The 15947-nt window shown below is 41.1% G+C and overlaps 2 protein-coding genes across 2 annotated transcripts in view; one reads left to right on the top strand and one right to left on the bottom strand.

Annotated features, from left to right (window-relative positions):
- The window catches only part of LOC135092064 (protein bicaudal D-like), a 19495-nt gene extending 18987 nt beyond the window's left edge, over positions 1-508 (bottom strand). Inside the window, exon 1 of the mRNA XM_063990242.1 lies at positions 191-508. Within this exon, the coding sequence (XP_063846312.1) occupies positions 191-385 (195 nt within the window). The 5' untranslated portion in view covers positions 386-508. The remainder of the gene's footprint in view (positions 1-190) is intronic.
- A 2309-nt stretch (positions 509-2817) lies between these two features.
- LOC135092062 (uncharacterized) lies at positions 2818-15525 on the top strand. Its single transcript, XM_063990240.1, is given in 10 exon segments — positions 2818-2982; positions 3161-3287; positions 7535-7618; positions 9447-9535; positions 10072-10251; positions 10908-11101; positions 12386-12407; positions 12409-12523; positions 13495-13619; positions 15284-15525. Coding segments are annotated over 10 exon segments (1257 nt in total). The 5' UTR covers positions 2818-2832; the 3' UTR covers positions 15455-15525.
- The last annotated feature ends 422 nt before the right edge of the window (positions 15526-15947 follow it).

Here is a 15947-nt window from a genome sequence, read left to right as displayed (position 1 = left end):
AGAGAGAGAGAGAGAGAGAGAGAGAGAGAGGAAACTCAGTACCCAACACACCCACTCACTCATTAATTAACTGACCTCTCACTCACTCAACCCACACACGCACACACACATACACAACACACCCACTCTCTCCCTCCCCCTCCCGGTACCCTATCCACCCCCCTCTTGCTCCACACCCCCATGTACCCACCTCTCTCGTCGTCTCTAATTCCGACTTGGTGTTCTCGTAGAGCGCCTCCAGGTCCTCACATCTGGACTGCAAGCTCTCCTTTTCCTCCAATAATACGAGGCCATACTGAGCCGCTTGTTTCTTCTCGCTACTCGTCTGGTCTAACTCCACATTCAGCCGCTCCAGCTCCTTCTTCAGGTGCTCCAGGGACTCCATCTTGCTGGTTTTAATATGAGGGTTTCTTGTTTTGGGATGATTCGGCTGGTTAAGGGTGGGATTCTGGAGCCATAGTGTCACACACCCTACGTCTAGACCAGCTGGTGAGCTACTGAAGTGTTTACAAGACTGTCCGGGGTCTTCTCCGAGTGCGCGACTATACATCTTTTAAATCTCCAGCTTTTGTTACTGTATTAATGTTTTTTTTAATTTTTTTTATTTATATATAAAAAACTAGATTGCACTCTTTTATTTATTTGATTTTATATCAAAAGTCTTATAACACTGACCTGGGCCTTCTCGGAGTGCGCAACTATACATCTTTTCTTTTCTTTTTTCTTGTTTTTAGTATTACTGTGTTCATATGATCTTTCCTACTTTGTGTGTATGATAAACTTTATTACACTCTTTCATTTTTTCTGATTTTACAATAAAAGTTTTATTGACTTTTCGTAGTTTACGACTGTACATATTTAAAATTTTCTACTTTTATTTGTCAATATTACTTTCTCTATTTTATTTGTATATAATAAATTACACTAATTTATTTATCTGGTTCACTATTAACATGATGTTTGTTGCCGTCTTTGTGCACAGCTGTACATCTTTGCTTTTATGCTTTTCCATTAATATATCATAATTTTTTTTTTTATGGTTTACATATAATTATGATGAATAATATAGTACTTATTTTTTTTTTCATGTGACTCACTATAATAATAATAAGCCTTCAATTACCATTCACTGATAAAAGTTCATAATTCAAAATATATTTCTCCCTCAGTTTTTGTCATTACTTATCACTATTTTGGGTTAATTTCATATTCTGCATGTATACAATGAAGAATAAAACACTAGTCCAGGCAGCTTATCCACTATTTAGCGTTAGGGGAATTAATGAATGAGATTTTCAAAGAAATCTAACATTTATTTCTACTGATGCTGGAGAGAGAGAGAGAGAGAGAGAGAGAGAGAGAGAGAGAGAGAGAGAGAGAGAGAGAGAGAGAGAGAGAGACTTTCGCTCTCTCTCTACATACACACACACACACACACACACACACACACAAGCTGTTCTAGATTAATCTTTTTATAATCACATTGATCTGTTTTTTATGTTTTCTATCCTCTGAGTAGTTTTGATGCATTAAATTATTATCATATACTTAGAAATAGTCTGACTCTCTCTCTCTCTCTCTCTCTTGCCTGAAAAGCTTACGCTTAAAAAAAGGCTAGCCATAATAAAAAATTTATGGAATATAAATATACAATGTATGAAATGGCTATAAATAAATGTTCAAATGTTCAAATGTCTCTCTCTCTCTCTCTCTCTGTGTGTGTGTGTGTGTGTGTGTGTGTGTGATAGACTCAGTAATCAGATTAATAGGAAGAGATTCCATATAAAGCTTTGAAACAACTAATTTATCGATACATGCAAAATTATATTAAACGGGGACTGCCACGTGTGTGTTACTAGTTCATCAGAGCTTCCTGTATGCTCCATGTCCCTTATTTATCAACATCAGGAAGAAAACACGTGGAATTCCTCAATATTACTGGACCAGAACAGAATTCTTGGGGGTAACTAAACAATACCGTTATGGCTGCGGTTTGTGAGTCATGCCGCTCTCTCCGTGACTTCTGTCTGCTGCAGCCACCTTCACTGCACTATTTTCAATTTCTCTCATCTATTCTTTACGTTCTTGGTTCATGACTCGAGTTAGGAGTTCCAGAATTTGGTGTTTTTATGTCCAGTTCCAGCAATGTCTGTTTTTATGTTCCGATATACTATTTAATACGGTTTTTCTGGTCCTGGTATCCTTTTCCTGGTACGGTTTCCCTTTCTAGTTACCGTATCAGATTGTCAGTTCTAGGATTCGTTTTCTCTATTTCTTGTTCTAGCAAGTCTCTTTTTTTTAAATCAAATATTTAGCACTGTTTTCCTGGGTTTTCCTCTCTTACTGTCATTTCCCTGGTACTGTTTCCCCTGTCCTGTGTTTGTATTCTTTCCTATCTAGTTATTGTCAACATCATCGTCTGTTTTCATTTCTTTTTTCAGTTTATTCTCGATTGCTTGCTCCAGGGTTTGTTTAATTATCACCAGCCTTGCCAAACTGCCACTAGAATAATGAAAGCACGCTTGAAAACTCCAATAATTAACACTAGAATATGTTAGAGATGTCAAACTATCACTAGAACCACGAAAACACCCTTAAGACCCACCCATAACTTCCACCAGTGTGTTACGGTCACGAGGACACAGTTGAAAACCCTGATCACTTTTATTAGAGTTTGTTAAATATATGAAGCCGAACAGGATATTGAAAACGCCCTTGAAAACCCCAATGACTTCCGCCAGAGAGAGAGAGAGAGAGAGAGAGAGAGAGAGAGAGAGAGAGAGAGAGAGAGTTAGCTAAGAAGAGTCACGTTTTCTTTACTACAGAGCAGATATGGATAGCCACGTTTTCTCTATTACTGAGCAGAGAACTTACGTAATCTGTCTAGCCACCAATCTAATACCACTGGCACCCACTCGTAATCAGTTTTGCCTTGAAGTGACCAGCGAGCAGACCAACATTATGGCAGCTACCCAGACTAGCGTAAGTCTCCCAGCTCTATTAGATCCCTTCGTCAGGAAACTAATTAGAGCACTTGTGAATGAGCTAAATAGTCAGATCGTAGGGAGACGGGTACACACATTTACCCACTGGTTGTGTATGACTGGGACTAACTCGATGACATGGTTAAACTAAATTTCCCATGATCCCATTCTCTCAGGGGGACGAGGTGGTGGTGGTGGATCTGCGCAGTGACACCTTGACTCAGCCCTCGCCCCTCATGAAGCAGGCCATGGTGGAGGCGTCCTTGGGGGATGACGTGTTTGGCGAAGACCCGACTGTCATTGGTGAGAGATGGGCCAGTATGCAGGAAAGATTTGCTCTCTCACATCACCACTGTTTTCCAAGGCCACAGAGATGATTAGACGGGTTCTCTCAAGTGTTTTTTCCTGCCGATAATGCAAAAATCTTATTAATCTGTTCTAGAACCGTAAAAACACCCTTCAAAACCCGTGTTACTTCAACTAGAGCCTTTGGGAAGCAGTCGTGGTGGCTGTTAGGTGTCTTTCAGAGAGAGAGAGAGAGAGAGAGACTAAGATCTCCCTGTCTGTCTATCTATCTGTCTCTGTTCATCTATCTTTCTCCATCTGTCTCTATCGTTCCATCTGTCTATCTATTACTGCTCTCTCTCTCTCTCTCTCTCTCTCTCTTTCTCTCTCAGCACCACCACAACCTCGTCATCTCAGGAAGTGAACGAAATCAAGACCTGCGTAAGATAAGAAGAGATAACGTTTGTTGTTCAGTAACACTCGAAACACAATAAAAAATCTCCTTAGTATGAGTTCAAAAGAGAGCATGAAGATAAAATAAATAAATAAATAAAATAAATAAATAAATAAATAAATAAATAAATAAATAAATACTGATATCTTAACGAGTAAAATATAGATAAAAAAAAATGAATTGAAATGTTGCGTAAGTATGTGTAAAACTATTTAATATTTCAAGTCCCTAGGTGAGTCACGGCACACACTGGCTACGATAATGACATGATAACAGATTTACATTTTTTTTTTTCACATCAATAAGTTCCTGTGCCTGTCGTTGCTGTGGGGCGTGACAGCCTATTCTAATTTCACACACCAGCCAATTCAACCACAAATCTACACCCGCACATACCTCAGTTTTGAGTTTTATAGTCGACAATTTGACTCAAAGTACGATAATTAATGTTCACTATATATTTACAGCTTGCAGCACGATAATCATGTAACTCTAAAACTAACAGGGCGTCTGGCGTCTAGCAACACAACCTTTTTTTTTTTTTCTTCAAATCTTGCTGCTATTTGCATCTTTTGCCTAACCTCGGCCCGTATTCACACTGCTCTTCCACTATGACTGTTTCCAAGGCCACAGAGATGATCAGCCGGGTTCTCAAGAGCGTTTCTCCTGTTACCGACGTCGAAATGTTCTCAATCTGCAATTAGAACCATAAACACTCCTTAAAACCCGTCACTTCAACTAGAGCCTTTTGAATGTAGTGGAGGTGCAGCGCAGAAGTGTATCGGAATACGGTCCCTTGCGATATTCTGCCTCTCAATAGATCCTCTGCCTTCCTGTCGTCTCCAGGATCTCGTGCCAGGCTGTCCAGGTGCTTCTCTTTATCTCTCTCTCTCTACTTGTGTCATTACTTGTAGGCAGGTGTTCCCCAGTCCTCTTCTTACTTCACGGTTTAGAAATTTAGAGATGTTGCGATACCAAGATGTTGGCTGATACCGATATTGGTTCCGATACCCACTGTACAGGCGATACCGGTAATCCGATACTAACAAATGGCCGATATTTTGCCGATAACGATTATTATTATTATTATTATTATTATTATTATTATTATTATTATTATGGAAAACAGACAAAAGGTTCACTCTGCGGAAGTCGAGTATTGGCCCAAAGAGAAGCAATAAAACAAAAAAGTATCGATGTATCAAGCACATTCTGGCCTCACTTCAGAAGTAGAGTGAATGAAGCAAGTGATCCTTCAGTGTCAGTGCAGCACCCTCAACAACCTGCCTAACCTAACGCCCTAGTCCATGCTGGCCAAGGTGGCGGTGGTGAGGTGGTGGTGGTGGACCTGCGGAGTGATGCCCTGACGAGGCCCAGCCCACTCATGAAGGCGGCGATGCAGAAGGCGGGGCTTGGCTTAACTCGTGTATTTGGAGAGGATGCGGAGACCCACGGTGAATGGGTAGAGACAGACACACTGACAGACAGACAAATAGACAGATACATGCATACATTGTGAGAGAAGTGAGAGAACGAGCCTTTTTTTTTTTTTGTTTTGTTACCTTTAGATAGAAATTCTTACATGAATAAATAGACAGGCAAACAGATAAATGGATAATGAAAAAGTGAGTGGGCATATTTTATCTATCCTTTTGTTGTCCTTGGCTTGAAACCCTCCTACATAAAAGAAAGACAGGCAAACAGATAGATATACAGATAGATACACAGACAGAGATAGAAAGTGTCAAAATCTTTCAAGATCTAACTCCCCTCGTGACTTCTGGCATCTAGCCAAAAATATCTCCAATAACTATGCCTCTTCTTCTTTCCCTTCTTTATTTCAACCAGACGGCACCACTGCTATCACATCTATCTCTAAAGCTGAACTCTTCGTTCAAATCTTTCTTAAAAACTCTACCTTGGGCGATTCACGGCTTGTTCCTCCCTCTCCTCCACCCTCTGGCTATTTCATGCTACCTATCAGAATTTTTCCCAATGATGTTTTCCATGCCCTCGCTGGCCTAAACCCTCGGAAGGCTTATGGACCTGATGGGGTCCCTCCTATTGTTCTCCGAAACTATGCCTCCGTGCTTGCACCTCACCTAGTCAAACTCTTTCAACTCTGTCTGTCAACATCTACCTTTCCTTCTTGCTGGAAGTCTGCCTACATTCAGCCTGTTCCTAAAAAAGGATGACCGTTTTAATCCCTCAGACTACCGTCCTATTGCTTTAATTTCCTGCCTATCTAAAGATTTTTAATTTTTCCTCAACAGGAAGATTCTCAAACACTTCACAACCTTCTATATGATCGCCAGTATGGGTTCCGTCAAGGCCGCTCTACTGGTGATCTTCTGGCTCTCCTTACTGAGTCTTGGTCATCCTCTTTTAGATTTTGGTGAAACTTTTGCTGTTGCCTCGGTTATATCAAGAACTTTTGATAGTTTGGCACAAAGCTTAGATTTCCAAACTACCCTCCTACGGCTTCTATCCTTCTCTCTATAACTTCATCTCAAGTTTCCTTTCTGACCGCTCTATTGCTGCTGTGATAGACGGTCACTGTTCTTCTCTTAAATCTATTAACAGTGGTGTTCCTCAGGGTTCTGTCCTGTCCCCACTCTCTTCTTATTATTCATCAATGACCTATTGAACCAAACTTCTTGTCCTATTCACTCCTACGCTGATAATACCACGCTGTACATTTCCACGTCTTTTCATAGACGTCCAACGCTTCAGGAAGTAGACATTTCACGAAGGGAAGCCACAGAACGCCTGACTTCTGGTCTTTCTAAAATTTCTGATTGGCAGAGCAAACGTGGTATTGTTCAATGCCTCAAAAACTCAATTCCTCCATCTATTAACTCGACACAACCTTCCAGACAACTATCCCCTCTTCTTCAAAGACACTCAACTGTCCCCGTCTTCTACACTGAACATCCTCGGTCTGTCCTTTACTTATAATCTGAACTGGAAACCTCACATTTCATCTCTAGCTAAAACAGCTTCTATGAAGTTAGGTGTTCTGAGACGTCTCCGCCAGTTTTTCTCACCCTTCCCTAACTCTATAAAGGGGGTCTTATCCGTCCATGTATGGAGTATGCTTCACATGTCTGGGGGGGTTCACTCATACTGCTCTTCTAGACAGGGTGGAATCAAAAACTTTTCTTCTCATCAACTCCTCTCCTCTAACTGACTGTCTTCAGCCTCTCTCTCATCGCCTCAATGTTGTATCTCTTGGTATCTTCTACCGCTATTTTCATGCTAACTGGTTTTCTGATCTTGCTAACTGCATGCCTCCCCTCCTCCCGCGGCCTCGCTGCACAAGACTTTCTTCTTTCTCTCACCCCTATTCTGCCTACCTCTCTAATGCAAGAGTTAACCAGTATTCTCAATCACTCATCCCTTTCTCTGGTAAACTCTGGAACTCTCTGCCTGTTTTTTGTATTTTCACCTTTTCCTATGACTTGAACTCCTTCAAGAGGGAGGTTTCAAGACACTTATCCTTCAATTTTTCACTACTGCTTTGGACCCTTTTCTGTAATTGGCATCTCAGTGCGCTTTTTTCTTTTTTTTTTTTTTAATTGGATTTCTGTTGCCTTTGGCCAGTGTCCCTCCTACATTAAAAAAAAAAAAAGACAGACAGACAAACAGACAAATACATAAACAGAGACGTCTCACAGCTGGCCAACACTTGCACAAAACATTTATAACATTTGCTTATGCCGGAATATTTTTCAAACATTACCCCCCTCTCTCTCTCTCTCTCTCTCTCTCTCTCTCTCTCTCTCTCTCTCTCTCTCTCTCTCTCTCTCAGCCCTCCAGAAGAAGGTGGCGGCTCTGCTGGAAAAGGAAGACGCCCTTTTCTTCCCTACTGGAACCATGTGCAATCTTGTATCAGGTCAGTACTCGAAGATGTCATTAAAAGTCCTTACGTGTCTTAAAATTCCCCTAAATGTCCTAAAATGCCCCTAAATTCTCTAAAATGTCCCTAAATGTCCTAAAATGCCCCTAAATGTTCTAAAATGTCCCTGTATGTCCTAAAATGATTCTACATGTCCAAAAAATGGCCCTACATGTCAAAAAAAAGGCCATATATGTCCTAAAATATATCTACATGTCCTAAAATTACCCTATATATCCTAAAGTACCCCTAAATGTCCTAAAAAGTCCTTAGATGTCCTACAATGTCCCTGAAAGTCCTAATGTCCCTATATGTCCTAAAACTACCAAAAAATATTTAAAAATGACTGCAAATGCCCTAAAATGGCCCTAAATGTTCTAAAAATGTCCTTAAATTCCACTAAATGTTCTAAGATGCCCATAAATATCATAAAATGGCTCTAAATGTTCTAAAATACTCGTAAATGTCCTGAAATGCCCTTAAATGTTCTAAAATGACCATAAATGTCCTTAAATGTCCCTAAATGTTCTAAGATGCTCGAATATGTCCTAAAATATCCCTAAATGTTCTAAAATGCCCGTAAATGTCCTTAAATGTCCCTAAATGTTAAAAAATGCCCATAAATGTCCTTAAATGATCCTAAATGTTTAAAAATGCCTGTAAATGTCCTAAAATAAATGTTCTAAAATGGCTATAAATATCTTAAAATCTCCCTAATTGTCCTAAAATTCCCCTATTTGCCCTAAAATCTTCCCAAATACTCTTAAAATGTCCCTAAATATTGTAAAATGTCCATAAATATACTCTAATGCCCGTAAATGTCCTAAAATGTCTCTTAAATGTTCTAAAATGCCCTAAGTATCCTAAAATGCCGCTAAATGTCCTATAGTTTCTCTAAGTGTGCTAAAATGCCTCTAAATTTTCTGAAATGCCCCTAAATGTCCTAAAATAGCCCTAAATGTTCTAAAATGCCCCTAAATGTCTTAAAATGGTCCTAAATGTCCTAAAATATTCATACTTACTCTAAAATGGCCCGAAATGTTCTTAAATGCCCCTAAATGTCCTAAAATGGCTCTAAATGTTATAAATGGCCCTAAATGTCCTAAAATGCTGCTAATTATTCTAAAATGCCTGTAAATATCCTAAAGTTTCTCTAAGTGACCTAAAATGCCCCTAAATGTTCTAAAATGCCCCTTAATTTCATAAAATGGCGCTAAATGTTCTAAAATGCCTCTAAATGTTCTAAAATGCCCCTAATTATTCTAAAATGCCTCTAAATGTCTTAAAGTAGCTCTAAATGTTTTAAAATACCCTTAAATGTCTTCAAATTTCTCTAAATGACCTAAAATGCCCCTAAATGTTCTAAAATGAATTTAAATGTTCTAAATGGCCTAAATGTCCTATAACAGCCCAAAATGTTCTAAAATGCTTCTTAATGTTCTAAAATGCCCCAAAATGTCCTAAAATGTTCCCTAATGTTTTAAATGTTCCTAAATGCTCTAAAAAGTTCTTAAATATCTGATATGCCCCCATAAATGTCCGTCAATATCCTTAAATATCCCTAAGTGTTCTTAAATGTCCCTTAATGTACTAGAATGCTGTTAAATGTTCTATAATGACCCTAAATGTCTTAGAACACCCTTAAATGTCCCTAAATTCTGAAACGATTTTTCTCTCTTTTACATATGAAAAAAAACATTGATTTAATGAAATTTTCTTTAATAGAGATGGAATATATATTTTTTTCTCTCCTTACTTTACACACACACACACACACACACACACACACACACACACACACACACACACACACACACACACACAGTCCTGACCCATTGCCAGCAGCGGGGAAGCGAGGTCATCTTAGGCGACCAGAGTCATATCTACCTGTATGAACAAGGTGGGATTTCTCAGGTGGGTCTACAGGTGTTTACTACTACTACTACTACTAATACTACTACTACTACTACTACTACTACTACTACTACTGAAACACTTCTGTTCTGCACCTCCACTACTGTCAAAAGGTTCTATTTGAAGCTAGACAGGTTTTTAAGGGTGTTTTTGCAGTTCTAGTGGCCGATTAACGAGATTTTCACATTATAAGCGGGAGAAACACTTGAGAACGCGGCCAATCGTCTGTATGGCCTTGGAAAATAGTTGTGGTGAAGAGATATGGGTTTACAAGTGTGTTTTTACGGATTCATGACAGGTTGACAAGATTTTTGCATTATTAACAGGAGAAACACTCTTGAGAACGCGGTAATCATCTGTGGCCTTGGAAAGTAATCGTGGTGAGAGAGAGAGAGAGAGAGAGAGAGAGAGAGAGAGAGAGAGAGAGAGAGAGAGAGAGAGAGAGAGAGAGAGAGAGCAAAGCGTTTGTCATTACGGCTCACACTCCCATCACACAAACCTAACCTCACTTTTCTCTCCCCCAATACAAATCCCAGCTAGGTGGCGTGCATCCAAGAGCAGTGAGGAACCTCCCGGATGGAACCTTTGACTTGCACGAACTTCGGAAACTCGTGAGGTCTGACAACGTTCACTTCCCCGTCAGCGCCCTTGTCTGCGTGGAGAATACCCATAATGTGGCAGGCGGGAAGGTGCTGCCTCTGGATTGGCTGGACGAGGTGAGTGGTGGCTGGGTTTGGGTTACGAAGGAGTAGAGGAGTGAGGGAATAAAAAAAAAAAAAATATTGGTATATGGTGGAACGTTGACTAGTTTAGCGATACAAAGGTGGGACGTCGACTAGTTTAACGGTACAAAAGTCGAAAATTAACGGTTTTGGTGGTATATTGGTGGTACGTTGACTGGTTCAGCGGTGCATTGGTTGAACGTTGACTAGATTACCGGTATATTGGTCGAAAGTTAACCGTTTTGGTGGTATGCTGGTGGAACGTTGACTAGTTCTGCAGTGCACTGGTGGAACGTTGACTAATTTAGCAGCGCAGTGATCGAACGTTGACTGGTTTAGTGGTGCATTGGTAGAAAGTTGACTAGTGATCGAAAGTTGAAGTACCACGGGATTTTTAATGACAGATTAGCAAGATTTCCACATTATTAACAGGAGCAACGCCCTTGAAAACCCGGGTAATCATCTCTGTGGGCCTTGGAAAATAGTCGAGGTGAAGAGAGAGAGAGAGAGAGAGAGAGAGAGAGAGAGAGAGAGAGAGAGAGAGAGAGAGAGAGAGAGAGAGAGAGAGAATTTCTAAATACAAGCCACATTGAAACCGAAACCTTCCTGACTTTTCCTAACCAAACCTTTACCTTCTGCCTCGCCGTCAGCTGGGAGCCACGTGTCGCCAGTTGGGTCTTCCCCTTCATATGGACGGGGCACGCCTCCTCAACGCAGCCACCGCCCTGGACCTCCCGCCTGCCCGCCTCGTCAGGAGCTGCACCACCGTCAGTCTGTGCCTCAGCAAAGGGCTTGGCGCTCCTGTGGGCTCCGTACTGGCTGGCCCTGAGGACTTCATCGAAAGGTGAGTAGAAGGGCGAAGGAGGAAGAGAAAGAAGAAGAAGCAAGTGTAGAAGATTGGAGGAGGAAGAAGTGATGTAGGAGAGAAAGATGGGGAGTACGACGATGTGGAACAGGGGAAAGAAGGAGGAGAAAGAAGTGATGTAGAAGAAAGAAGAGGAAGAGGAGGAGAAGGAGTTACAGAAAGATGAGGAAGAATAGAGATCAATGAGGAGATAGAACAGAAGGAGAAGAAAAAGTTGATGGTGGAGGAAGATAACCAGGAGAGAAGTGATAAGGAGGAGGAGGAGGAGGAGCCGATGGAGAAGAGAATGGTGGAACAACAACAACAACAACAATAATAATGATGATGATAATAATAATAATAATAATAATAATAATAATAATAATAATAATAGTAATAATAATAATAACAAGAAGAAGAAGAAAAAGAAGAAATATAAGAGAATGAGCTTACGTTGAATGAAGCATCTAAAGAAAACGTACAAGATTCATGGCAGTCTCAAGCATTTTGAAGATTTATCTAAGGAGAGAGAGAGAGAGAGAGAGAGAGAGAGAGAGAGAGAGAGAGAGAGAGAGAGAGAGAGAGAGAGAGAGAGAGAGAGAGAGAGAGAGAGAAAACGAAAAAGAACAATTCAATTTTTACCTCTTTCCGTCATTTCTACGTCCGCATCGTCAAACGGAAGTGGTCGCCTTTACGAAGGAGGGTTGTCGTCAACTTGTGTCAAATGAAAATCCATTGTTTGTAATATAAAGATATGCTAAATAAACCTTATTGTGAAAAAATAAATAAATAAATAAAATAAATAAATAAATAAATAGATCTTAAATAAAGGAACTATAAAATCACTTACTTGCACATGTCGTTACATATACTTTGTAAATATATAACAGCAAGTATTGACTCGCTTGATTCGATAGATGTTAACACTTTTGGAAGATTCCTGTTTCTCCACTCCTGCTAGCTGGATATTATTTTAATTCGTCTGGTCGTCTACGATTCACAAAACTTGTAATAAAGTGCGGAACAGCGACTGCTTGCCTGTCTCACGGCGCGCGCTCAACAAATTGTCGATTTTCAGAAAGTTGACGAAAAAAAAAAAAAAAAAAAAAGAAGACAGAAAATTCGCTGGTGTGACGAAAAAGTTTGAAATGAAAGAAAAGAACAAGAACGTACAAAAAAAAAAATAAAGAAAATAAAAAAAGAAAATGAGGAAAAGCAGTAATATAATAGAAAGAATCACAAAATCAATACAACTTAACTCACTTTAACTGTGTGTCTCCTAAGGGCACGAAGGACGCGGAAGGCAGTTGGGGGGTGGCATGCGGCAGGCTGGGATTCTGGCTGCCGCAGGGATCTTTGGCCTGGACCACGTGTACCCAACGCTGGGACGCGACCACCGCCTTCTGCAGGAGTTAGCCAAAGGTGAGGGGATGAAAGGGTGTATGAAAGGGTGTAGAAGGATCTGGAAAGACTCGGAAGGGTTTGACATGGTTTAGAAGGCCTGGGAAAGGTATGGAAGGCTATGGAAGGGCTGAGAAGAGTTTGAAAGGGTCTGGAATGGTCTGATAGGATAAGGAAAGGCTGGGAAGTGTATGAAAGGACTGAGAAGAGTATGGAAGGACTCGGAAGGGTCTGGGAAAGATATGGAAAGGTTTGGAAGGGTATGGAAAGACTGGGAAGGGTATGAAAGGGGCTGGGAGGGTTGTGAATTGTCTAGAGAGGATAAAAAGAGACATAGAATGCTCAGATGTTTATGTACGACAACGAGCTGGAAAGGTACGAAGGTTATAAGAAAGTCAGGACATGGAGTAAGGGAAAGGTAGTGTTTGCATGGGAATAGATGGGATGGTTGAGTAATGGTGATGGTAGGATAGGCTATGATAGGCTAGGATGACAAGAGAAGCATGGAAAGGAAAGGGAAGACTTTAAAAAAAAAAAAGAGAAAGAGGGAGAAAGGAAGGGAAAGATAGGATGAAAATTAAATGGAAAAGGAAAGGATAAGGAAAAGAAAGGAAGAAATATTAAGAAGAGTCATGATAATATAATAGAAATTAACATCCGAATTATTTTTCTTTTCTCTTCTTCCTCCTCCTCCTGTTGCTATTCTCCATCTCCCTTCGTTCCTCCTCCTCCTCCTCCTGCCATGTGCCTCATCTCCACTTTTAACCACGACCTTCATCACACCCACGCACCTTCTCCTCCTCCTCCTCCTCCTCTTCCTCTTCTTACTCACTACCCTCTTAACTACCTAACCACCACCACCACCACCACCACCGCCACCACCACCATCTTCTCCTCCTCCTCCTCCTCCTCTTCCTTTTTCCTCCTTCCTTCCTTTCACCATATTTTTTCTTTTTCATCTTCCTTCTCCCTCCCCTTCCTCCTCCCGGCAGCTGTGGAGGCGTGTGGCAGCAAGGTCATAAGGTGTGACCCGCAGGCCACCCACACCAATATCCTGCTGGTGGACTGTGACCTCAACGTAGTGACCCCCGAAGCACTGTGCAATAGGATGGGTCAGGTGAGATCACGTGTGTGTGTGTGTATGTGTGTGTGTGTGTGTGTGTTTTATGTAGGAGGAACACCGGCCAAGGGCAACAAAAATCCGATAAAAAAGAAAAAGAAAAGAAAAGCCCACTGAGATGCCGGTCTCCAAACAGGGTCCAAAGCAGTAATGAAAAATTAATGAATAAGTGTCTTGAAACCTCCCTCTTGAAGGAATTCAAGTCATAGGAAGGTGGAAATACAGAAGCAGGCAAGGAGTTTCAGAGTTTACCAGAGAAAGAGATGAATGATTGAGAATACTGGTTAACTTTTGCATTAGAGAGGTGGACAGAATAGGGGTGAGAAAAAGAAGAAAGTCTTGTGCAGCGAGGCCGCGGGAGGAGGGGAGGCATGCAGTTAGCAAGATCAGAAGAGTAGTTAGCATGAGAATAGCAGCAGAAGATAGCAAGAGATACAACATTGCAGCGATGAGAGAGGCTGAAGACAGTCAGTTTGAGGAGAGGAGTTGATGAGACGAAAAGCTTTTGATTCCACCCTGTCTAGAAGAGCGGTATGAATGGAACCCCCCCAGACATGTGAAGCATACTCTGTTACTGTATGTTAAGCGTATGTACCTCATGTCATTATTCCTCAGTAATCATAAGTGAAATGTTCAACAGTTTTCTATTTGCATGAAAACGTGTAATATGTGTAAGTATCAGTATTCAATGCTATATTAAGCACCAAAGCCGATGCTCACTTGTTAGTAGAGTGTGGTTAACCCGCTGATCGCCTGCGGGCGTCACTCACGGCCAAGTCGCGCTCAAAGACGGGCAGGATGTTTTTTTTTTTTTTTCTGTGTAGGAAGAACACTGGCCAAGGGCAACAAAAATCTAATAAAAAAAATGCCCACTGAAATGCCAGTCCCATAAAAGGGTCAAAGCAGTGGTAAAAATGGTAAATACTTTAATTTTATAGTAAAAAACTGATTGTCATAGTGCCAAGTTGATTGCATGTATTGTTAATGAATATTGTAATATGTTGAAAGTGTTTAATATCAGTGTATAATGTTATTTTGTAAGAAATTGAGACGGAGAACTTGTTCGCAGTTCTTACGGTCATGCCTACCTCATCAATAAACGTGTCAGGGAGAACTGCCTTTCCTCGACCCTACGATGATGGGTGTGATCAGTAAAACAGATCACCTGAGAGCCGTAGGAGTGGATAGGACAAGAAGTTTGGTTTAGAAGATCATTGATGATAATAGTAAGAGAGTGGGTGACAGGACAGAACCCCGAGGAACACCACTGATAATAGATTCAGGAAAAGAACAGTAACCGTGTGTGTGTGTGTGTGTGTGTGTGTGTGTGTGTGTGTGTGTGTGTGTGTGTGTGTGTGTGTGTGTGTGTGTGTGTGTGTGTGTGTGTCTGTGTATTTTCTTGTGTATAAACTTCTATATTTAGTATTTTTTTTCTTCTTCTTTATCTTCATCTTCATCTCTTCCTCCTCGTCCTCATCTTCGTCCTTCACCTTCACATCCACCTCTTCCTCCTCCACCTCTACCACTCTCACGCTCTCCTTCATCTCTCCTTCCTCCTCCTCCTACGCCTCTATGCATCTCACTTCTTCCCCTCCACATTCACCATCCTTTTCACCTCTTCACCTTAATTTGTCACTTAAATCCCTTAAACTTACTCGCAGGCAACCCAAGAGGAAGTGATGTCACTGGGAGAACACGTCATCGTCCAAATGCTGCCTATAACTGACACTAAAGCGCGATTGGTCCTTCACTGTGACGTCACGCCCAACCAAGTCCAATCAGCGGCCAGGAAGCTGCGTTACGTCATCAAGGAGCTGGATTCTGATTGTTGATTGGCTGAAGGGTGTTTATTTATATTCTGGATCGTTTTCTCTTCTTTTCCTGGAAATAAATTTGTGCAGAATTTGTTTTTTTTTCTCCCGGGAAAAGAGAGAGAGAGAGAGAGAGAGAGAGAGAGAGAGAGAGAGAGAGAGAGAGAGAGAGAGAGAGAGAGAGAGAGAAGGCAAGGAGCAGGGTGTTGAGAAAGATAAAAAGATACGTAATCAAATTCTCCCACCTCTCTCTCCTTCCTTCTTTCATCCCTCTCCTTCTAGCTTCTGTACCTTCCATTCTTCCTTCCTTTCACCATTCTTCTCCCGTTCATCTTTCCTTCCTCTTTCTACTTTCTGTTCTCCCTTCCCTTCCTCCTCCTCTTCCTTCTTCCACACCTCCCCTTTTCTACCTTCTCTTCTTATCCATCCTTCATACCTCTCTCTTTTTCCCTCCCTTCCTTTCAAGCTTCCCACTTCCTTCTCTTCCTCCTCCAATCAAAACCCCTCTCCCCCT

Source organism: Scylla paramamosain, chromosome 39 (assembly GCF_035594125.1).
Source record: "Scylla paramamosain isolate STU-SP2022 chromosome 39, ASM3559412v1, whole genome shotgun sequence".
NCBI classification, from domain to species: Eukaryota; Metazoa; Arthropoda; class Malacostraca; order Decapoda; family Portunidae; genus Scylla; species Scylla paramamosain.
Note: the sequence above shows the minus strand (reverse complement) of the source record. Positions and strands in the feature narration are given on the sequence as shown.